Below are 24,625 nucleotides of genomic sequence, written 5' to 3'. Positions count from 1 at the left end.
GGAGCACATCGCCGGGTGGTATCAAAGCGGCAGTGCAGCAGGCAATGGGAGTAGGTGTCACACCCGCTTGGGAGAAGCTTTTGTCGGGAGGCTGAGTAGGAGGGGAGGCGTTCAACCTTACCAGACAGGTGCGTGATGGAGCAGATAAAAGTGAAAAAGATGAACGAAAAAACGATGGCCGAAGACAAAACCAAGACGCTGGTAAAAACGCTAACTTCCAAAGCCAGATCAAACAGCAATTAAAGTAAAGAGTGAAAAAGTTAAACATCCTTAGCCAGCAGCCATTTTCTACCAAACGGGAAGTTTGCTTAGCGCTACGTGCTAAACTGTGAGGATTGTGTGGAGTCATTTCCGTCTGATGTTACACACCTTTTAGTTGTCTCATTAAAAACGTTCAATATTTGTATATGAATTTCAACAATTTAAAGTTGGTTTAGTTTTTTAAGTCGTTGAAATGTGGAGCTATTGACATTTTAAAATATTGTCCCATGTACATTGTGTTATTTACTGACGGTCCCTAACTAGCCCCATAGGGATATCGAGTGTCAAACCAAATTGACCATGGCATTACGATCAGGTTGTGTGCAATTGCGCTCCTAATTGATTAATATTTATTACCAGCTGTGGGCAGGTTTGAAATAAACCCAATCCAAGGACATATCAATTTTTCCTAAATATCTCGCAAATCTCTGTTTTGAACTTGAGACTTACTTTATGTCCAAAATTATCCCATTTACACTTTGTAGTCAATTTTACACTACACAAATATAAAAACACAAAACTATAATAACCTTGCTTCTAAGTCCATGACAAGGCTTAAACTTTGTCCGGCCCATAGCGACTTCTCCTCACCATCAGCCACAATTCAACACTCTGTACCCACTCCAACATCATCTGAGCATATTGGCTAACTCTGAGTGCACCAACTCTCGACACAGAGACGCACCATACATAGGCCTACAGAAAGGTGTACAGATTAGAGCCTTTATCTATTTGAGCGTTTTGTTCATTGATGTGAGGAAGAAGGTGGAGTGTTGAAAGCAAAAGCTTTTAAAAAGGCCTGCTTACTGCAGAGGTGAAGGGTGCACCAAGAAACCTTGATCATCTCCAGAAAGGAAAGTGACTTGTAGTCTAGCATATCATCATTTCATATCATACCAACCATGCTCATGCCTGATTGAGTAGTCAGGAAAACATGGGGGTTTGCCGATTTTTGTTTAGCTCCAACTATGTATTTGGAGATTGAAATCAACCTTTCTCTGAAATAATTTAACATTATGGAAAAGTAGTTTTTTGTACAGATTGAAGAGAAGTTTCTTAGTGTTTAATGTATCAGCAGCAGCTAAACAGATTTTCTGCTAGTAGAAATTAACCTATGAATTTCCTGTACTAGTGATTTGTCAGGTTATTGAAGCCTCAGTGTGGGAATCTTCATAATGCTGTGGTTCTTTATCTAGTGTCCTGAGGTTGGTGTTTGTGTCATCTGTGTGTGAAACTACACCCAAAACAACACTATGTTAACTCTTAATTCACTTTGGATAAAAGTATTATTACATTGTTTTTCTCATTACAGACAAACGTTTTGGTCCTTGAATATGAGCAGACTAGTTTCAGTGATAGTATAATCTTCTGTCAAATGAAAAGAAACAGGGGAGATTGACAGTGAAGTCACTTGAAATCTACAGTACAGTGTAGAGTGTACAGTGAGGGAAAAAAGTATTTGATCCCCTGCTGATTTTGTACGTTTGCCCACTGACAAAGAAATGATCAGTCTATAATTTTAATGGTAGGTTTATTTGAAAAGTGAGAGACAGAATAACAACAAAGAAATCCAGAAAAATGCATGTCAAAAATGTTATAAATTGATTTGCATTTTAATGAGGGAAATAAGTATTTGACCCCCTCTCAATCAGAAAGATTTCTGGCTCCCAGGTGTCTTTTATACAGGTAACGAGCTGAGATTAGGAGCACACTCTTAAAGGGAGTGCTCCTAATCTCAGCTTGTTACCTGTGTAAAAGACACCTGTCCACAGAAGCAATCAATCAATCAGATTCCAAACTCTCCACCATGGCCAAGACCAAAGAGCTCTCCAAGGATGTCAGGGACAAGATTGTAGACCTACACAAGGCTGGAATGGACTACAAGACCATCGCCAAGCAGCTTGGTGAGAAGGTGACAACAGTTGGTGTGATTATTCGCAAATGGAAGAAACACAAAAGAACTGTCAATCTCCCTCGGCCTGGGGCTCCATGCAAGATCTCACCTCGTGGAGTTGCATTGATCATGAGAACGGTGAGGAATCAGCCCAGAACTACACGGGAGGATCTTGTCAATGATCTCAAGGCAGCTGGGACCATAGTCACCAAGAAAACAATTGGTAACACACTACGCCGTGAAGGACTGAAATCCTGCAGCGCCCGCAAGGTCCCCCTGCTCAAGAAAGCACATATACAGGGCCGTCTGAAGTTTGTCAATGAACATCTGAATGATTCAGAGGAGTACTGGGTGAAAGTGTTGTGGTCAGATGAGACCAAAATCGAGCTCTTTGGCATCAACTCAACTCGCTGTGTTTGGAGGAGGAGAAATGCTGCCTATGACCCCAAGAACACCATCCCCACCGTCAAACATGGAGGTGGAAACATTATGCTTTGGGGGTGTTTTTATGCTAAGGGGACAGGACAACTTCACCGCATTAAAGGGACGATGGACGGGGCCATGTACCGTCAAATCTTGGGTGAGAACCTCCTTCCCTCAGCCAGGGCATTGAAAATGGGTCGTGGATGGGTATTACAGCATGACAATGACCCAAAACACACGGCCAAGGCAACAAAGGAGTGGCTCAAGAAGGACCACATTAAGGTCCTGGAGTGGCCTAGCCAGTCTCCAGACCTTAATCCCATAGAAAATCTGTGGAGGGAGCTGAAGGTTCGAGTTGCCAAACGTCAGCCTCGAAACCTTGATGACTTGGAGAAGATCTGCAAAGAGGAGTGGAACAAAATCCCTCCTGAGATGTGTGGAAACCTGGTGGCCAACTACAAGAAACATCTGACCTCTGTGATTGCCAACAAGGGTTTTGCCACCAAGTACTAAGTCATGTTTTGCAGAAGGGTCAAATACTTATTTCCCTAATTTAAAATGCAAATCAATTTATAACATTTTTAACATGTGTTTTTTCTGGATTTTTTTGTTGTTATTCTATCACTGTTCAAATAAACCTACCATTAAAATGATAGACTGATTATGTCTTTGTCAGTGGGCTTAACAAACAAAATCAGCAGGTTTGATTTGATTGCTTCAGTATTTCCACCAGCTCAGTCTGAAGAAACGTGATAATGCAGAAGCTTTGATGTTTTAGCGCGTCAAGTAAACACGTTGGCGTTTCAGAAACATTGCTGTCACGAGTTAACTAGGTGTCAGACTCTCAGTCTGCTTTCTTCACAGCATCAGCCCACACATATGCACCCTTTAATATACCCTTTATACCGACAGTTGGCCTATACTACAGAGTTAACACATCCAAAAATGATGTACAAGAAATAGACTTATATGTATTGTTAAAGGGCGACTGCACTTCCTGATTTGGCCTTGTTTTTCATCAATGCTCATTAAGAAATGCTAGCGGCCATGACTGAAGGCAAACGAGAGTTGTCTTGGGGGTGTCTTTGCTATTCAATCACAACAAACAAGGCCAGTAGTGAGTACAGTGAGGTAAGCTAAGCTAGCTTTGCTATGGAGAGATCTAAGTTTTGAAGTTGAGGACTTCTCCCCTCCTGACTGACTTGCCATCTCAAGATGGTCAGCTAATTCAGTTCTATATGTAGGCTAAAGCCTGCGCTGCTTGTGTTTAGCCAAGCTGACAGCAGCTAATTAGCATAGCTTGGTGATACCTGCAGCTGGCTATCCTATCTAGCTGATATTTCTATGGCAAGATAGCTAGAGCCAGTGTCTCGAATGTTTCAACGTTTCATCACGTTATGTAAATACATGTTACTGTGGAAACGGTATCAACTGTGAGTTGAATGCCCGGTCTTGAGTCAGCTCAGCTGTCCTAAAACACAATATTCTATAAGTGTCTAGTTTTGTTTAGTGTCTTCTTATGTCCACTGTTAGATCTTTGCTGGGGGACAAATCCCAGAACTACTAATACTACTAATGTGGACACTGCACAAACATCGCTCAGCTTGAGTGTCGATACATTTATCAACAAAGAATTGGTGTGTGTTCATGTTACAAAGTAGGGCTTGGCGATATATGTATTTTTTACAAGATATTCCAAAAGACTGTATCGCAAATTTTTTTTAAATAAATTATGAGCGTTTGTGTCTGCATCTTCTCATATTGTATTTTTAGTCTTGTCTCTTTTGCTCCTTTTGTGCTGTGTGCACCTTCCCGTTTACACACACACAAACACCAAGCCCCACCCCCTGACACTCACAACAACAAAGATGAGAGAACTTCCTCTCTGACAAGCGGTTTCAACTCGCTATTTGCGTTTGCTGTTTGGTCCAACAGAATTGGTCATATGGACACCGAAACACATTGAGACATTATTTTACTGTATTAGAGGAGAAGTTAACCTTTCTAAAGATACCCTTTTTATGTCTCAACTCCTCAAATTGCGCTCAGAGCAGACACTACTAAAATGGGCGTATCAATGAACATTGATTCTGTAAAAATAATTATGTTTGTACGCGGCATTGCAGTACCACGATCTGCTAGGAGTATTTCAGCCTAGCAGTTTAGTCTGCATTTTATAAATGTGCAATATGCATAAATCACTACATAAGGAATTGGCAACTCGTTCTCATTCTGAGAAATAAGGTACGCCACTTGATTTCAACATCTGAACAAAGTGGACAGGCTAGCATGCTGTTCAAACAGTTGGAGACGGACAGAAGGGTGTGTTCATAATATATCATCTGTTATACCTTGTTAGCTAGCAAATAGATCCAAGTTGGCTAAACTTGAAATATAAAGATTAATTGGCTGCTCACTAGCATGTGGGCTTGTGCTTCAGACATTGTTTATGAGACCTGTGTCTCATAAACGAAAAATGGCATTTTCATAGACAGACTTGAAATCCAGATCAGTGATTTATTGCAAAAAAGAATGTTAAACTACTTTGATAAGGCCTCCCGAGTGGCGCAGCGGTCTAAGGCACTGCAGTGCTTAAGGCGTCACTACAGATCCGGGTTCGATCCAGGGCTGTGTCGCAGCCGGCCGCAACCGGGAGACCCATGAGGCGACGCACAGGGGAGGGTTAGGGGAGGGTTAGGGGAGGGTTTGGCCGGCCGGCCGAGATGTCCTTGTCCCATCGCGCGCTAGCGACTCCTGTGCCAGGCCGGGCCCATGTACGCTGACACGGTCGCCAGTTGTACGGTGTTTCCTCCAACACATTGGTGCGGCTGGCTTCCGGGTTAAGCGAGCAAGCAGTGTGTCAAGAAGTAGTGCGGCTTGGCAGGGTCGTGTTTCGGAGGACGCATGGCTCTCGACCTTCGCCTCTCCCGAGTCCGTACGGGAGTTGTAGCGATGGGACAAGACTGTAACTACCAATTGGATATCACGAAATTGGGGAGAAAAAGGGGGTAAAAATAGTTCCGTTATTAGTGGGTCTTATGGTTGTGGACGGCTTATATTTAGCCTAAGTATAATTTCACAAGCCCTGAATTCATTATATTATTGCATACTGCTTGAAATGCAGTATATTTGACCTTTAATTGTAAAACAAAGCTTATTTAGAGAAACATTAAACGTATCGAGATATATTTTGTGAATCGCCCATTAGTTTGAGAAAATCTATATTTTTAGGCCATATCGCGCAGCCCATTTTACAAAGACAAAACATTTTATGCTGTAAATATCATATTGATGTGCTTCTAAATACCGTATGCCTACCTTTACCTAGCAAACAAAAATGTGTGTAGAGTACAACCAGAACTAGAATGGCATTCTATTTCTCTATTTGGCCAAATCTAAGGATTTGGCTGTCTTAACCACACACTGACATGCACAGCTCTCTGGGTGAAGTTCAGTCTTTAAGTCTCCAGTGGGTGATGAAGTCCCTTCCATCTACACTACATGACCAAAAGTATGTGTACACCTGGTAGACGAACATCTCATTCCAAAATCATGGGCATTAATATGGAGCCTCTACTCTTCTAGGAAGGCTTTCAACTAGATGTTGGAACATTGTTGCGGGGACTTGCTTCCATTCAGCCACAAGCATTAATGAGGTTGGGCACTGATGTTTGGTGATTAGGCCTGGCTCGCAGTCGGCGTTCCAATTCATCCCAAAGGTTTTCGATGGGGTTGTGGTCAGGGCTCTGTGCAGGCCAGTCAAGTTCTTCCACACCGATCTCGACAAACCATTTCTGTATGGACCTCGCTTTGTGCATGGGTGCATTGACAGTTAAGGGCCTTCCCAAACTGTTGCCACAAAGTTGGAAGCACAGAATCGTCTAGAATGTCATTGTATGCTGTAGCGTTAAGATTTCCCTTTACTGGAACTAAGGCACCTAGCCCGATTCATGAAAACCAGTCCCAGACCATTATTCCTCCTCCACCAAACTTTACAGTTGGCACTATGCATTCGGGAAGGTAGCGTTCTCCTGTGTGGCTGCTCGGCCATGGAAACCCGTTTCATGAAGCTCCTGACGAACAGTTCTTGTGCTGACGTTGCTTCCAGAGGTAGTTTGGAACTCTGTAGTGAGTGTTGCAACCGAGGACATACTATTTTTACGTGCTACGCACTCCAGCTCTCGGCGGTCCTGTTCTGTAGGCTTGTGTGGCCTACCACTTCGCGGCTGAGCCGTTGTTGCTCCTAGACGTTTCCACTTCACAATAACAGCACTTACAGTTGACCGGGGCAGCTCTAGCAGGGCAGAAATTTAACGAACTTACTTGTTGGAAAAGTGGCATCCTATGACAGTGCCACGTTGAAAGTCACTGAGCTCTTCAGTAAGGCCATTCCTCTGCCAATGTTTGTCTATGGAGATTGCATGGCTGTGTGCTCCATTTTATACACCTGTCAGCAACGGGTGTGGCTGAAATAGCCGAATCCACTAATTGTGTGTCCACATACATTACATACACTATATATAGAAAAGTATTACAGGTTATGGGCAGGTGCAGTCAGGTAGCAGGGGGGTTAGAGTGCATGTCATTCCATCCTGGATATGACAGAGTTTGCCTCAACCCATTGTTCCAGCAGGCAGAGTTCAATAACTACAGATAGACGTGAGATGCAGGAGGATGGCACTCTTCTCATACCACTCTTTAGGCTACTGACCAATTCAAAGGAGGATGATTTGCATCGGCCAGTAGCCTACAGAGTAAAACGAGAAGAGTGCAATTGTTGAATTTATGTAGATATTCTAAACAAAGTGTTTTAATAACCTTCAAGTGTAACAGTTCCATGTAGAATAAACCCTACTTCACATAATACTGTAGAAGCAGTGTTCTGCTAATATAACAATGTGCAGATATTATACCTTCCTGTATGGTCTCCCAACCTTCCCTAACATGTTTGAATAATACACTGTAAACCGACTCATGAGGCGTGCATACCATCCACCGCTCCCAAATAGATTACTCACGAATGTTCAGTCCCTGTACAAAAAAGTAGACAAGCTCAGGGCGAGAATCTCCTTCCAGAGAGACATCAGGGACTATAACATACTCTGTTTCACTGAATCATATCTCTCTCCGGATATACTCTCCCCGTCCATACAGCCAGCGGGTTTCTCCGTACATCGCACGGACAGGAAGAAAGATCTCTCCGGGAAAAAGAAAGGCAGAGGTGTATGTTTAATGATTTAACTACTCATGGTGTGATTGTGGTCATGTACAGGAATTCAAGTCCTTTTGTTCTCCCGATCTGGAATACCTCACTATCAAATGCAGACATTACCTCCCGAGATAATTATCTTCGGTCATCGTCACTGCCCTGTATATTCCCCTTCAAGCCGACACCGCGATGGCTCTCAAGGAACTACACTGGACTTTGTGCAAACTGGAAACTGCATATCCTGAGGCCACATTTATTGTAGCTGGGGACTTTAATAAAGCAAATCTAAGGAAAATTCTACTGAAGTGTTATCAACGCCTGTGCTACTCGCTCATCAAGAAAACTTGACCACTGCTACTCCCCCTTCAGGGATGGCTACAAGGTCCTCCCACCCCCTCCCTTAGGCAAATCAGATCACACCTCCATTCTGCTAAGGGCAGAAACTTAAACATGAAGTACCCTTGGTAAGGACTGTTAAACGTTGTTCTGACCTATCGGAATCTATGCTTTAAGATTGTTATGATCACGCGGACTGGGAAATGCTCTGTGTTGCCTCAGAGAATAACAGTGACCTATACACTGACTCGGCGACTGAGTTCATCAGGAAGTGCATAGGGGATGTTGTTCCCACTGTGACGATTAGAACTTATCCAAACCAAAAACCGTGGATCGATCGCAGCATTCGCTCAAAGCACAAGCCACCGGATTTAACCACGGCAAGGTGACTGGGAACATGGACGAGTACAGACAGTCCAGCTATGCCCTCCGTAAGGCAATCAAACATGCAAAACTGCAGTACAGAGACAAAAGTGGAGTTGCAATTCAGCGGCTCAGACACGAGACGTATGTGGCAGGGACTCCAGACAATCATGGATTATAAAGGAAAAACCAGCCACGTCGCGGACACCAATGCCTTGCTCCCGGACAAGCTAAACATCTTCTAAGCCCGCTTCGAGGAAAACACTGTTTACAGACATATTTAATATCTCCCTATCCCAATCTGTTGTCCCCACTTGCTTCAATATGTCCACCAGGTAGGCAACAACACCTCCGGTACGCTGATCCTCAACGTGGTGGACCCCACAAGGGTGCATGCTCAGCTCTCTCTTATACTCCCTGTTCTCACCCATGACTCAGTCATCAGGTTTGACACAACAGTGGTAGGCCTGATTACCAGCAATGACGAGACATCCTACAGGGAGGAGGTGAGGGCCCTGGTGGAGTGGTGCCAGGAAATAGCTTCAAGTTCCTCTGCGTGCACATCGCTGACATCCTGAAATCGTCCATCCACACAGACAGTGTGGTGAAGAAGGCGCAACAGAGCCTCTTCAACCTCAGGAGGCTGAAGAAATTCAGCTTGACTCTAAGAACCACACAAACTTCTACAGATGCACCGTTGAGATCATCCTTTCGGGCTGTATCACCGCCTGGTACAGCAACGGCACCATCCTTAACTGCAGGGCTCTCCAGAGGATGGTGCGGGCAGCCCAACGCTTCACCGGGGGTACACTGCCTGCCCTCCAGGACATCTACACCACCCAGGGTCACAGGAAGGCCAAGAAGATCATCAAGGACCTCAGCCACCCAAGCCACAGCCTGTTCACATACATATATATATATATATATATACAGTGGGGAGAACAAGTATTTGATACACTGCCTATTTTGCAGGTTTTCCTACTTACAAAGCATGTAGAGGTCTGTAATTTTTATCATAGGTACACTTCAACTGTGATAGACGGAATCTAAAACAAAAATCCAGAAAATCACATTGTATGATTTTTAAGTTATTAATTTGCATTTTATTGCATGACATAAGTATTTGATCACCTACCAACCAGTAAGAATTCCGGCTCTCACAGACCTGTTAGTTTTTCTTTAAGAAGCCCTCCTGTTCTCCACTCATTACCTGTATTAACTGCACCTGTTTGAACTCGTTACCTGTATAAAAGACACCTGTCCACACACTCAATCAAACAGACTCCAACCTCTCCACAATGGCCAAGACCAGAGAGCTGTGTAAGGACATCAGGGATAAAATGGTAGACCTGCACAAGGCTGGGATGGGCTACAGGACAATAGGCAGGCAGCTTGGTGAGAAGGCAACAACTGTTGGCGCAATTATTAGAAAATGGAAGAAGTTCAAGATGACGGTCAATCATCCTCGGTCTGGGGCTCCATGCAAGATCTCACCTTGTGGGGCATCAATGATCATGAGGAAGGTGTGGGATCAGCCCAGAACTACACGGCAGGACCTGGTCAATGACCTGAAGAGAGCTGGGACCACAGTCTCAAAGAAAACCATTAGTAACACACTACACCGTCATGGATTAAAATCCTGCAGCGCACGCAAGGTCCCCCTGCTCAAGCCAGCGCATGTCCAGGCCCGTCTGAAGTTTGCCAATGACCATCTGGATGATCCAGAGGAGGAATGGGAGAAGGTAATGTGGTCTGATGAGACAAAAATATAGGTTTTTGGTCTAAACTCCACTCGCCGTGTTTGGAGGAAGAAGAAGGATGAGTACAACCCCAAGAACACCATCCCAACCGTGAAGCATGGAGGTGGAAACATCATTCTTTGGGGATGCTTTTCTGCAAAGGGGACAGGACGACTGCACCGCATTGAGGGGAGGATGGATGGGGCCATGTATCGTGAGATCTTGGCCAACAACCTCCTTCCCTCAGTAAGAGCATTGAAGATGGGTTGTGGCTGGGTCTTCCAGCATGACAACAACCCGAAACACACAGCCAGGGCAACTAAGGAGTGGCTCCGTAAGAAGCATCTCAAGGTCCTGGAGTGGCCTAGCCAGTCTCCAGACCTGAACCCAATAGAACATCTTTGGAGGGAGCTGAAAGTCTGTATTGCCCAGCGACAGCCCCGAAACCTGAAGGATCTGGAAAAGGTCTGTATGGAGGAGTGGGCCAAAATCCCTGCTGCAGTGTGTGCAAACCTGGTCAAGACCTACAGGAAACGTATGATCTCTGTAATTGCAAACAAAGGTTTCTGTACCAAATATTAAGTTCTGCTTTTCTGATGTATCAAATACTTATGTCATGCAATAAAATGCAAATGAATTACTTAAAAATCATACAATGTGATTTTCTGGATTTTTGTTTTAGATTCCGTCTATCACAGTTGAAGTGTACCTATGATAAAAATTACAGACCGCTACATGCTTTGTAAGTAGGAAAACCTGCAAAATCGGCAGTGTATCAAATACTTGTTCTCCACACTGTATATATATTATTTATACATTTTAGTCATTTAGCAGACGTTTTTATCCAGAGCGACTTACAGGAGCAATTAGGGTTAAGTGCCTTGCTCCTTTCGGTTACTGGACCAACGCTCTTAACCGCTAGGCCACCTGCCGCCCCGCTACCATCTTCCTATTTATATACTGTAATAAGTCAAGGCTCATCCTATATAACTACTGCTGTACACACCTTTTCTATTAATATACTGTCCGTAACGTCTATACACACCATGATATACACTGAGTATACCAAACATTAAGAACACCTTCCTAATATTGAGTTGCACCCCCCCCCCCCCCTTTGGCCTCAGAACAGCCGCAATTCGTCGGGGCATGGACTCTACAAGGAGTTGAAAGCGTGGATGTCCTTTGGGTGGTGGACCATTCTTGATACACACAGGAAACTGTTGAGCATGAAAAACCCAGCAGCGTTGCAGTTCTTGACACAAACCGGTGTGCCTGGAAACCTACTACCATACCCCGTTCAAAGACACTTAAATATTTTGTCTTGCCCATTCACCCTTTGAATGGCACACATACACAATCCATGTCTCAAGGCTTAGAAATCCTTCTTTAACCGGTCTCCTCCTCTTCATCTACACTGATTTGAAGTGGATTTAACAAGGGACATCAATAAGGGATCCTAACTTCCACCTGGATTCACCTGGTCAGTCTGTCATGGAAAGAGCATGTGTTCTTGATGTTTTGTATACTCAGTGTACATATACACACACCCGTCTAGTACCGGGTCGGACCCCCCTTTGCCTCCAGAACAGCCTGAATTCTTCAGGGCATTCTACAAGGTGTAGGAAACGTTCCACAGGGATGTTGGTCCATGCTGACGCAATGTCATCACGCAGCTGCTGCAGATTGGACGGCGGTACATTCATGCTGCGAATAGCCCGTTCCATCTCATCCCAAAGATACTCTATTGGGTTGAGGTCTGGGGACTGCGCAGGCCACTCAAGTAAACTGAACTCTCTGTCATGTTCCAGGCAATGTTTTTCCACTCCTCAATTGTCCAGTGTTGGTAATCACGTGTCCACTGAAGCCGCTTCTTCTTGTTTTTAGCTGACAGAAGTGGAACCCGGTGTGGTCGTCTGCTGCAATAGCAAGCTGGCTACATCATATGATTAGCTAGCAAGGTAGTATCCAAGTACCTTGACCGTAAATGCCAATGGGCTACAGTTAGCTGTTGTTAGCAAGGTATCTCGCTAACGTGAGCTATGCACATCTTCCTCTAACATGCTACATCACATTACACGTTAGCTTGATGTATTTAGCTAGCTACAGTATCATTCCCCTTTCATCTGTGGTATCATAGCTAGCCTGGCTCGCTAACATTATCAAATAATGTTGTATAACCAAAAGTAGCTACTAGCTAGCTAGTACCAGTTATCTACTTAGCTAACGTACTCACCAAAACTAGTGGTTTGACGGTTGACAGGCAGCAGAAGTGACCGTGTCAGATGTAATCCAGTCCTGGCCATCTGGCAATATTGTTGAAATGCATTGGAAGTTTGCACCAACTTTATGGAAGCCCATTTTCACAACTATTTGCCAAGCAAAATGTGTGTGTGTTGCACCCATATGCAGACTTATGTCCACATGGCAGCAGGGGGCGCACCACAACGCGTTGTCTCTGGGCAATTGGGCATCATTGGCAAGTAAATAATCCATACCCAACCCTCCAGTAAATCGTGACGAACTCATTTACAAAACTCTGTTTTGGACGACACCTATTTTATGGCCAAAAATTAACCTATTTACAGTTTTTAGTCAATTTTGACACTATAATGAATGTTTCTGACTCATATCGATGCCATATTCAAAATGTGGCACTGTTTAAAACAAGATAAATTGGTTCAATGGGGGATTATGTTCTGAGGGGCAGTTGACCTTCAAGCATATTAAATGTGATATTTTGAAGAACACACCATTTTAACCCTTTACCCTCGTGGGAATTAACCTATATGGATAGGGCGAAATGTTTTTTTTTTTAATTACAGGATACATATGGAAAGCATAAGCATGGTAGCAATTAAAAGGAAACAGTTTGGAGATTATGGGGAAATTATTAGACCAAAGTTGAGGACAACAGTTCTCACAAGACTGAATCCAAGCTACTGTTGATTTTGTGCATTTTACATTTACTGTACTTTTCGCTGCATTTGTTGATAACGAAATCTGAAAATACTCTGGATACATTCAGTAACATGATAAGAATATTCCTGGAAATGTGGGGTAGGTGCAACATTAGACAAAAAATTTGAAGGGTTTGAGTGAAAGGACTAACTGGTGTCTCCAAGTGACCTCACACCTCTCCAAAGTGTGCACAGTTCCTAAGTAATTTCAATGCACTTTTATGACTCAAAGTAGAGTCTTCAACTATAAGGTGCTTTTTTGAGCTCTCCTAGCTATCCCGTTGAGGAACTAGAGCAAGCACACTTGTAGTTGTTTTGTTAACACAACCGTGCATCCCCGCCATTACACAATTACTGTTTACGCCAACCAAAGAACGGACCATTTATAAATCGCAATCTGGTTCAGGTGGGCATCATTTGAAAGCTAGTTCTGTTGCCAACATGACTAGCAAAGTTATAAAAATACTATCTTAGTGTTAGGCTTTCACAAGGCAATTCGGAAAAACAGATTGTAATTTTGGTGCGCATAGAAAATGAGTCATGAGTGCATTCAGGTGTGCGTTCTGCAGCTAATTTTCTTCACAATAGACAAACAGGCTCATTCTGTCCAGAACAACCCAGGGTATGACGCCATGTCATCTTGTAACTGTACATCAAACATAGTGATCATAAACCTTGACACTGTATATGACATGATTTTTATGATATGGAAATGTGAAGTCCCCATTTGGACTCACGGGTATTTGGCTTGCTTGTATTACATTAAAGCGGTATTTATTAAAATCCTCAACATCTCATCTTTAGAAATGCATAGTCCTCTTAATTTAAAGTATTTCCCTCACTCAGGCAACAGAAAATGTGCTAAAAGCTGCCCAATTTGCAGGAGGGGGCAACTTCTTGTCACGTGCAGTGCTCAAGTTCAGAACTGCTGTCAGTCAAAACCCAAATCAAATATTATTGGTCACATACACATATTTAGCAGATGTTATTGCGGGTTTAGCAAAATGCTTGTGTTCCTTGCTCCAACAGTGCAGTAGTATATAACAATTCACAACAATACACACATCTAAAAGTAAAAGAATGGAATTAAGAAATATATAAATATTCGGATGAGCAATGTCTGAGTGGTATTGACTAAAATACAGTAGAATACAGTATATACATATAAAATGAGTAAAACAGTATGTAAACATTATTAAAGTGACTAGTGTTCCATTTAAAGTGACCAGTGATTCCATGTCTATGTACATAGGGCAGCAGCCTTTAAGGTGCAGGGTTGAGTAACCGGATGGTAGCCAGCTAGGGATGGCTATTTAACAGTCTGATGGCCTTGAGATAGAAGCTGTTTTTCAGTCTCTCTGTCCCAGCTTTGATGCACCTGTACTGACCTCGCCTTCTGGATGATAGCGGGGTGAACAGGCCGTGGCTCGGGTGGTTGATGTCCTTGATTATCTTTTTGGCTTTCCTGTGACATTGGGTGCTATAGTTGTCCTGGAGGGCAGGCAGTGTGCCTCCGGTGATGCGTTGGGCAGACCGCACCACCCTCTGGAGAGACCTGCGGTTGCAGGTGGCGCAGTTGCCATACCAGGCGTTGATACAGCCTGACAGGATGCTCTCAATTGTACATCTGTAAAAGTTTGTGAGGGTCTTAGGGGCCAAGCCGGATTTCGTCAGCCTCCTGTCTGTGTGGGTGGACCATTTTCAGATTGTCAGTGATGTGTACGCCGAGGAACTTGAAGCTTTTCACCTTCTCTCTTTGTTGCCTCCTGAAGTCCACAATCAGCTCCTTCGTTTTGTTAACATTGAGAGAGAGGTTATTTTCCTGGCACCACTCAGCCAGGGCCCTCACCACATCCCTGTAGGCTGTCTCGTCATTGTTGGTAATCAGGCCTACTACTGTGTCGTTTGCAAACTTGATGATTGAGTTGGAGGTGTGCGTGGCCACGCAGTCATGGGTGAACAGGGAGTACAGGAGGGGGCTGAGCACGCACCCTTGTGGGGCCCCTGTGTTGAGGATCAGCGAAGTGGAGGTGTTGTTTCCTACCTTCACCACATGGGGGCGGCCCGTCAGGAAGTCCAGGACCCAGTTGCACAGGGCGGGGTTCAGACCCAGGGCCCCGAGCTTAATGATGAGCTTGGAGGTTACCCATACAGTGCTGTGAAGCGCAGAGCCTGAGCGCTGACGTCATTTATAGCGTGTTACTGTAAAGCCACTGCGTTCCAATTTAGGCGCTAATTTGTGCCCAAATGTGTTATTTTCACCCCGTATACGGGCAAGAGTGTAAATGGTTATTCAGTCTCAATATACTATTTTTTTAAACCAACATCCCCTCCATATTTACACACACACACACACACACACACACAGTGTGGTCTGAGGTTATGTTACTAGGTTCTTCAACAACAACAGTGCATCAACACCAGCGTTCACCACTACCAAGTACCGCCCCCTCACTCTCTCGGGTCATGCTATGAAACCATTATTTGTGTCTTATGATAATTTCAATCTCCATTAGACTGAGTTACTTTTTGATTTAGCTGTCTTTGAAAATGTGCATTGGAAGCTAATAGTTACTGCAGTTGATTGTTAATGCCAGACAAACGTTTACCAGCTCTTGATGGTTTTAAGTAACCACTTTGTGTTAATCAGAGCCCATGCCATGTGGTGCCAGTGGTGAGCTCTTGGTCTGTGGTTTGAGTAGCTGGTTGCAGTTCTTAAGGTTGTGGGTAGAAGCCCTGTCTTACTTTTGTCCTCGGTCGTTCTGGTTGTAGGCCCAGCAGAAAGAGTGCAAGAAAGCAATGACTGATAAATTGTTGTCCACTGCATTTAACACCTCACATAAAAGCCACATAAAATGTGTCTAATGGCATGCTATAACATGAGAGGTTTGGTCTTTGTGAAAAGACTCTGATCATGAGCCGAGCTACAGTACAAGGCACTTTTTTCCAAAAAGTGAAGAAAGCATGTCCTTAAATAGTCATTGTTTGGTGTGTTAAACCAGTAAGCAATTGAGGGTGGTTTGCACACACAAATAGACGACGATTTTTTTCTCTCCAAATAGTAATGCATGATGTGTAGCTTTAGTAAACTCATCAAATGAGTGCCGCCTCACTTCTGCCCACTATATCTTGCAGTGTTTCCATTAACATTGTAGTACTCTTACCTTGAAAAAGCCCCTGCGGCTTTCTGCCTACCTGATCTTCCTCCAACTAACACTTCACTATGTCCCACCTACACTACGGCCCACTGATGGAAAGTATTCACAACAGGCCAGTGATATCGGCATTTATTTGTTATTTTATCATGATAGAATTTCACAATTCTGGGTTCCAGTACTAAACTACCATAAATATATATATATGTATCAAGAGGTAAAGCACTCAGTCAATAAAACTGAATGTATAGTAAAATGGACATCAGGGTTTTTACATCCATTGCTGTTGCAGTTTAAAAGTAGCTGTATGTATACGTGATCCATGGTAATACCAAAGCTCGGCTATCTTCTTGTCAAGACAAGAAACCACTTCCTATTGTGAGGCGAAGACACACTGACAGCTAGAACCAGAGGTGACATGTTTGGAAGCCTATCTATGATTTGTACTTCTGCATGCATGATATGCTCACAGATTTCGATGTATAATTAACAGTGGACTTTTGCAATTTCAGTGGTTATTAGAGGTTCCTCGTAGTGTTTTGGGACTGCTCTCTTGGTGATTTGGTCAAGTTTGATTTGATTTGAATTGTGTCTGCAGTTTTATTTATAAATACATGGTGGTTTGTGTTTACAAAAAAATCAAGTGTCATCTCCTTTCATCATTGCTATTGTGTGTGAGGAAACTGGTCAAAAGTCACATTTCCTGTCTTATGGTGTCTATGCTTGTTTGTTTTTAACACTAATAGCGTTAGTGCAACTGTTGTTATTGGGATAACTATTGTTATTTGGATGGGACATGTGCCACAAGATTGTAGAGAGCATGACACTGAACACGAAAGACCACTCACTTGGCTGCCGGCTAGTTTGACATAGGAGGTAAGCAACTATTGTTAATTGGAAAAAGTCACTTTCAGTTGGCCTGTTATGGACATGACGTGTCACAAGATTGATTCTGTGCAATCTAACGCTCCTCTACCACAGCCGTATACAGTGCCTTCAGAAAGTATTCATACCCTTTGACTTATTCTACATTTTGTTGTTGTTACAGCCTGAATTCAAAATGTATTAAATATTTAAAAATATCTCACCCATCTACACACAATACCCCATAATGACAGTGGAAACATGTTTTCAGATATTTTTGCAAATGTATTGAAAATGAAATACAGAAATATCTAATTTACATAAGTATTCACACCCCTGAGTCAATACATGTTAGAAGCACCTTTGGCAGCGATTACAGCTGTGAGTCTTTCATGGTAAGTCTCTAAGAGCTTTCCACACCTGGATTGTGCAACATTTGCCCATTTATTATTTTCAATATTTTTCAAGCTCTGTCAAATTGGTTGTTGATCATTGCTAGACAACCATTTTCAAGTCTTGCCATATATTTTCAAGCAAATTTAAGTCAAAACTGTAACTCGGCCACTCAGGAACGTTTACTGTCTTCTTGGTAAGCAACTCCAATGTAGATTTTACCTTGTGTTTTAGGTTATTGTCCTGCTGAAAGGTGAATTCATCTCCCAGTTTCTGGTGGAAAGCAGACTGAACAAGGTTTTCTTCTAGGATTTTGCCTGTGTTTGGCTCCATTCCATTTATTTTTTATACTGAAACACTCCCCAGTCCTTAACGATTACAAGCATAGCCATAACATGATGCAGCCACCACTATGCTTGAAAATATGGAGAGTGTGTTGTATTGGATTTGGACATTTCAGCTTTTCATTTTTAATTCATTTGTAAACATTTCGGAAAACATAATTCCACTTTGACATTATGGGATATTGTGTGTAGGCCAGAGACAAAAACATTCTCAATTTAATCCACTTTAAATTCGGGCTGTAACAACAAAATGTGGAAAAAGTCCAGGGGTGTGAATACTTTCTGAAGGCACTGTAAACCAAGATTGAATGTCAAGAGGGCAAACAAACAACAATGTAACTAGCCAACAGCCGTAGGACAACAACCTCCTACGGGGGAGGTGTTGTGTAGACCTAGAGGGATGCAGGCAGGCGAGCCATGGCTGCATCCCAAATGGTACCCTATTCCTTATAAATGGCTGCCCATAGTCTCTGGTCAAAAGTAGTGCAGTATATAGGGAATGGGGTACCATTTGGGACGCCACCCATGTCTTAAAGACATTTGACATGCCTGGCCACAGTCCCTAACCCCCTGGCCACAACTTGGCACCTGGTAATTCATACAGCTGAGTACGAGGAAGTCTTACTTAACTGCCTCTGCCTTATCACTAGCTAGCTCTGTCAGGAGGGAGGGAGGGAGGAGGGGGGAAACCTCAAGAAAAACACAGATTCCAGGAAAAACAGCTGCTTGTTTAGATCTCACATTGTCAGCTGCTTATCAGGGGCCTAGGCCTACACCCTCAACCTCTCAACCATAACCTGACCACAGGAATCGAGAACGTTGTATACATTTTGAGGTGTCGGGTCAGACAGAGGTAGTTATATCACCTCACTACCTCACCCACCCCACCCCTGTGTTTTACTTCTTCCCCTTTTCCCCCCTCCCCTGTTCCCACACTGCAGGTTGTGGTTAGCCTGAACCCTTCAGCCTGTGCCGATGTCCCTCTCTCTCTCTGCTTATAAACGATCCCCAGCTTTAGACAGGAGTAATTGTAGGTTTATAATGGGGTATGTGTGTGTCTCCTACTGCTGCAGCTGTCTGCACCGAGGAAGGTAAACAGCACGTGTCTTGTTTGACTGTTACTAGCCTCATCCCCAGGGCCCAAAGAGGAAAACGATACCAACGACTATATCTACCTTGTTAGTTTAGCTAGCCCCCCCCCCCCTCCATCTTTTACTTAGTCAACAGCCACACTGTACATATCTTCTAGGATGCTTCTGTGATGCAAGTGTTTCAATGATGTAACTAGTGTCTCTTGTCTGGTGGTGGTAGTTCCCTCCCAACCCAACCTGGTCTTATCAAGTTGCCCCTGTAACAATTCAAGGTTTCCAACATTTAAAGCATCCACAATGTCTTATCGCCTCTCCAGTGGTCTTATGATTAGCGGAACAATGATAAGCTATGCTTTGAGACAAGTTTTCTGTTTGTTTCTACAGAAAGAAGAAGGGAAGGTCCAGGGCCAGCTGAACAACACAGACTCCAGTCAGTACATCCGAGACCTGAAGGACCAGATAGCTGAGCTCAAACATGAGGTGAGCAGTTACAACAGGGGAATAACAAACACTGCTTCTACCTGTTGTTTTCATAGACGATTTTGTTAGCTATATTTCTCATGTGTTTTTGCTCAGATTTGTCTATTTTGAAGCCAACTGTAGGTTAGAAGTGTAAACTACGCCCATAAGCTTCCTGCGCTGAGGGTGTTGATGTACCAGCACACACCCCTCTCCATACTGTGCTAAAAGCCACTCCTCACCATACTGAGAGAGCAGAGTAGGACCCAGATTGAATGGAATGGAGTCTCGTAAACTAGTTGTGCTCCTCTGTGGACACCACAGCTGGCTGTTCTCATTTGAATAGCTAGATCAAGGATTTGAAGGTTATGAATTTCATCACATAAATAGACATCTACAGGATCAGCTACAGATTTGACGGTTTGACTTTGACACAATCTGTTCAGCAGAGTGGGCCATCTTTGATCAGAATAGTGTCTTTCATATAATACAAAGACCTGATCAGACCCGAATGAAGGGATCTCTGGTAGGATTATATTTGCAGACCCTGATGCACCCTTATATTTTGTGTAGTGTGTGCAAGGTATTGTAATATGACATTTGGCACATTTATAAACAACTCTTATATGTGAAAAGAGATGTAGAACCCCCCCCCCCCCCCCGAAAGAAAATAACAGAAAAGAGAAGTAGAAGAAAAAAGCAACTTGTTTTCTTCCAGCAAATCAATGATTTACCAGGGAGGATGTAGTCAGATTTTTATCTCCTCCTAAAAACATAGAGGACAACGAAAGGCTGGTGGCTTGTGGTTGAACTGAGCTGCACTAAATCATGCATTGTGTCACTCTGGGTCTCCTATCAAGACTGTGCAGGCAGTCAGGTAAACAGTCGGTCAAGCAGGCCGGCAAACAGTCAAGGCAGTCAGTCACAGTTAGTCAGGCAGGCAGACAGGCAGTCAGTCAGTCAGTCAGGCAGGCATGGAGGCAAACAGTCAGGCAGGTCAGTCAGAACAGAATCCCCCCACCTCTCCTCTGGGCTGGACTCAGTTGCATCACAAATGTCACCCTATTCCCTATATAGTGCACTACTTCAAAAGTAGTGCACTATATAGGGAATTGCACTATATAGAGAATAGGATGCCATTTGGGACACAACCAGGGCCGGTGGTGAGGTCAGGGGGTGTTGAAGAAGGGGCAGCTGTGAATCATGCTTTCTGAAGTGTTGGTGGTGACAGGATCTGAGTGGCATAATTTCATAGCCATGATCTGGATGTATAAACCCCTCCCCCGTAACCTGAGATATCTAATCCTGGAGATGTTGCAGTTAGCTGGAAATACTGACTTTTTTGCACACAGAAGATTAAATGTGATTATAAGAATTAAAATACATTTTTGTCCGTGGGGAATTATTAGGCCTAATTGATGCATTTCTTGATAGTAGAAGAGCGGTAGTGAAACCAAAGGCTCATGATAGACAGACCAAGGCAAAGAGAAGGGCTAAAGATGTGCCGCCACAATTTGCTATTTCAGTCACATGTTCTCATAAGAGTGCTGGGTTTACAGTCAGCCACAGAGAGTTGCGCTAAACCAAAGTTGACTAATCTCTCTCAGGATCATAAAGAAGTCACAAATGGCTCTTGGTTTTTAGCCCTTAACTTTCTTTGCACAGTTGTGTCAGTCAAACAGTAGTTTGATATCACTGATCTCTGTTGTAAATGAGTAGTTTTTTAAAGCACTGGTATTTGAGAAAAGTGACAGGTACAAGAACTAAATTGAGTCATTTCTCTAAGCGTGTCTCTCTCCCTACATGTCTGTCTTTGCGAGGAAGGCTGATCTAGGTGAGTTCTAGGCAGGGCAGGTGTGGTCCAGAACAACCTTTTGACCTGACCTATCTGACCCATCTTTCACGACTTTTGCAGCCCAATCTGAATATCTGATGTGTTATTGTTTTGTGGAAGGGAGGAGCACGATCGGTGAATGAACACACGTCTACCGATGCGTGTGAACGTGCCTCCTGCATGTCTTTAGAAATCCATCTACTCCATTGTCAATATTTCAGAACTGATGTTTTCATTAGTGTTGACCTCATTGTCTTTGTTGTAGTTTGTGCATGTGTTTTCTATAAAGAGTAACAACCCTAATGTTCTCAGGGGCTTTTCCCTTGGCGATGTATGGATCTGTCCCCATTATATCCTACATGCTCCCCTGTTAAATGTCCCTCGTCTGTCTCCACAGATCCGCTGCTTAAAAGGCCAGAGGGCGGGCAGCATGTCCAATCAGCCCGCTTTTGACGGGATCCACATCGTCAATCACTACATACCAGACGACGAGTCGGACCACTCCTCGGACGAAGACACAGGCTTAGGCAAGACCCCCTCCCATCTGAACCCTCAGCAGAGCAGCAGCAGCCACAGCAGCCTCGTCAGGCTGCACCCGTCCCTGGATCCTACCCTGGGGGATACGGACAGTGAGGGGGATGATGACGGGGAGGGTCTGGTTCTCTCTGTGCCCCCCAACATCACCCACAAACACACCACCGTGTGACCCGGTGACTGGAGGCTGATCAGGGCTGTTCTGATCTAATACAGTGGGGCAGAGGTGGTGTCCATGGTAGCAAGCCACTCCTCAGGAGCATGACGTCTAACTCTGTCTGTGGGAATCCAACGTAGGGAGCTTCTTGGAATGGAAGCTTTGGAAGCTTGGAGTGGAACGTGTCATCTTTGTCATCAAGTGAAGTCATCGCAGAATCACACTTGTGGTGGAGTTGGTTGTTTTCTTTGTGTTTTGTGTTACTCCGTTTGCTTTACTCTTCTTTTGCCAAAACCAGATTGAGGAGGATCATATCAGTGTGTTACTCTGGTCTGAACCCCAAGTGGATGGATCAGAGAAGGACAACATGAAGGTTCTTTAGCTTCCTGAGCTCCACAGAGCCAGACTGACCACCAGGGGAGTGGATGGGGGTTACCCCATCTAGGGTGACCCCACCCAGGCAACCAAACTACGGGCACTCCCTCAGCCCCACAACACCAACCATGATACAACAGACACAACACACAGAGAGACTGTGCAAAATAATGATTTACGCTTTATGATGACTATGACACTTCATTCAATCAGTTTTAATTTTTGTATCGCTTTTTTAAGTGAACCATAAAAAATGTATAGAGCCCTTTTGTGTGGGTGTCTTTATCATATGGAGGGAATGATGTACTGGAGAGTGTCTCTATTGAACATGGTTAGAGCCCCAGTATCAAACATTAACTGTGGTATGTCCCAAATGGCACCCTATTCCCTATATAGTGCACTACTTTTGACAAGAACCCTATGGGCCCTGGTCAAAAGTAGTGCACTTTAAAAGTAATAGGTTGCCATTTGGGATACAGAAATACAACCTGCCCTATCCGAAGGTCAGTGGGAATCCTGTGTCTGTGTATATACAGTATATGTAAATAGTTTTTTTTTTTTTTTTACTTGAAAATATGTATCTAATGAATTATTGCATATCTAATGTTTATAATGTATTGTATGGTTCGACTGAAAGGGACATATCACTAGTGTTGTCAAGACCCATGGATAACTGATTGCCAGACATTTCTTCCACAAACATTGGCTGCGTTCTGATTCTCTACCGTTCTCCAGAAGTGAGCACTCGTTCACCTTCCCTCATACTTTTAAATGCATTGGATTGATGCAAGCATGGCTGAAGGGAGTTTCCACCATTATTCCTTACAAAAATGCATTTATTTTTCATCCATGAGGGGGAATGTACGAGTGCACACTCCGGAGAAGGGTAGAGATTGGGAACGTAGCCACAGTCTCAATGTACTGTAGATGTTTTCATATCTCATACGTCTCTTCTCTGGCAAGAGGTTTTCCCTTTGGAGGAAGGATTGATGTAGGATCATTGCATAATTTCATAGATTAGAATACATTTCAGCATGCTGGTTAATGAAAGCATGTAGCCTAGCTTAAGTGAACCAACCATCCCAGATTTAGAGGGCTGATTTTAAAGTACTGCTATTTCTAAGGTTAGGCATAATGACCTGTTAATAAAATACAAAAATTAAGGGACATAATTAAAAGTATGAGAACCGAGAAACGTGCTATGTTGTTCTTTTGCACGAAATGAATGGCCGTCCAAGCCAAGGGAACATAATATACTGCATTCTGGAAATAAAGTTAACATAAGAGTGAACAACACTTCTATCTGAAAATACTAAGAAGATCATTCTAAATGTTAGTCAAATGGTAAACTATTCCCTATATAGTGTACTACTTCTGACCAGAGCCCTATGAGCCCTGGACAAAAGTAGTGCACAATGTAGGGAATAGGGTCCCATTTGGGACGCATTCTAAGACATGTCCTGTTTGTTTCCTATGTGAACGAAGCAAAGTGCATTGTGTCAAGTGTTACCAAAGTGTAGGAGGCATTGTATAGGCCTGGTACCAAATCAGTTTGTGCTGTATAGCCTATAACTCCTGTGGTCATTGTGATGCCTTGGAATGACAGATCTGGGACCAGGCTACAACTATAAACCGTAGGCTCTGCCTGGCAGAGAAATAAGCATCACTCCGTTTCATAAGGGATGAATGACATTGATTATCATAACACTAAAACAGACAGCCTCTAGGTTGAAAAATGACCAGAACAAGGGACACCTTGTCATAGCTAGATTGTCATTTTTTACCTCAGTGGCCCTTTAAGACAGAACCACAACCTATCAGCCAAGTCTATTTCTATTCAGAATGCACTGCAATCCTCTGACTCATTGTTCAGATGGGTTTTTGTGATACTGATGTGATATTACTTGGTTAAGGACTACGATAGATGGAATCCATATTTGGAGAGGCATCATGACGTAGTTTTGGCACTTTCAGAGAGAATAAAATGCAGTTAGGAGAGAAGCTTACATAAGGCAACCAACCGTTAATACTATGGAATAATAATTATCACACTCTGAAAACATGTGAGATTGATGTGTGTGATGAGTTCACAAATAAACTAACTATTTGATAACTGTTTTCAGTGTTTTTAGTTCTGTTATGGTGTTTACCGATGTGCTGTAGTAGTCAACATGGTAGCGCATATACATTTACATTTTAGTCATTTAGCAGACGCTCTTATCCAGAGCCACTTA

General features: G+C 43.4%; 1 protein-coding gene across 4 annotated transcripts in view; it reads left to right on the top strand.

Annotated features, from left to right (window-relative positions):
* LOC311148922 (ecotropic viral integration site 5 protein homolog) overlaps positions 1 to 24,504 on the top strand; it is a 106,995-nt gene extending 82,491 nt beyond the window's left edge. For all 4 annotated transcript variants that reach the window (XM_084185946.1, XM_084185949.1, XM_084185947.1 and 1 more), the window contains 2 exons: positions 19,417 to 19,512; positions 21,723 to 24,504. In XM_084185946.1, the coding sequence (XP_084042072.1) occupies positions 19,417 to 19,512; positions 21,723 to 22,031 (405 nt within the window). In that variant the 3' untranslated portion in view covers positions 22,032 to 24,504. The remainder of the gene's footprint in view (positions 1 to 19,416; positions 19,513 to 21,722) is intronic.
* The last annotated feature ends 121 nt before the right edge of the window (positions 24,505 to 24,625 follow it).

The sequence above is a fragment of the Coregonus lavaretus genome (genome assembly GCF_964263955.1).
Source record: "Coregonus lavaretus genome assembly, chromosome: 21".
NCBI lineage: Eukaryota > Metazoa > Chordata > Actinopteri > Salmoniformes > Salmonidae > Coregonus > Coregonus lavaretus.
Note: the sequence above shows the minus strand (reverse complement) of the source record. Positions and strands in the feature narration are given on the sequence as shown.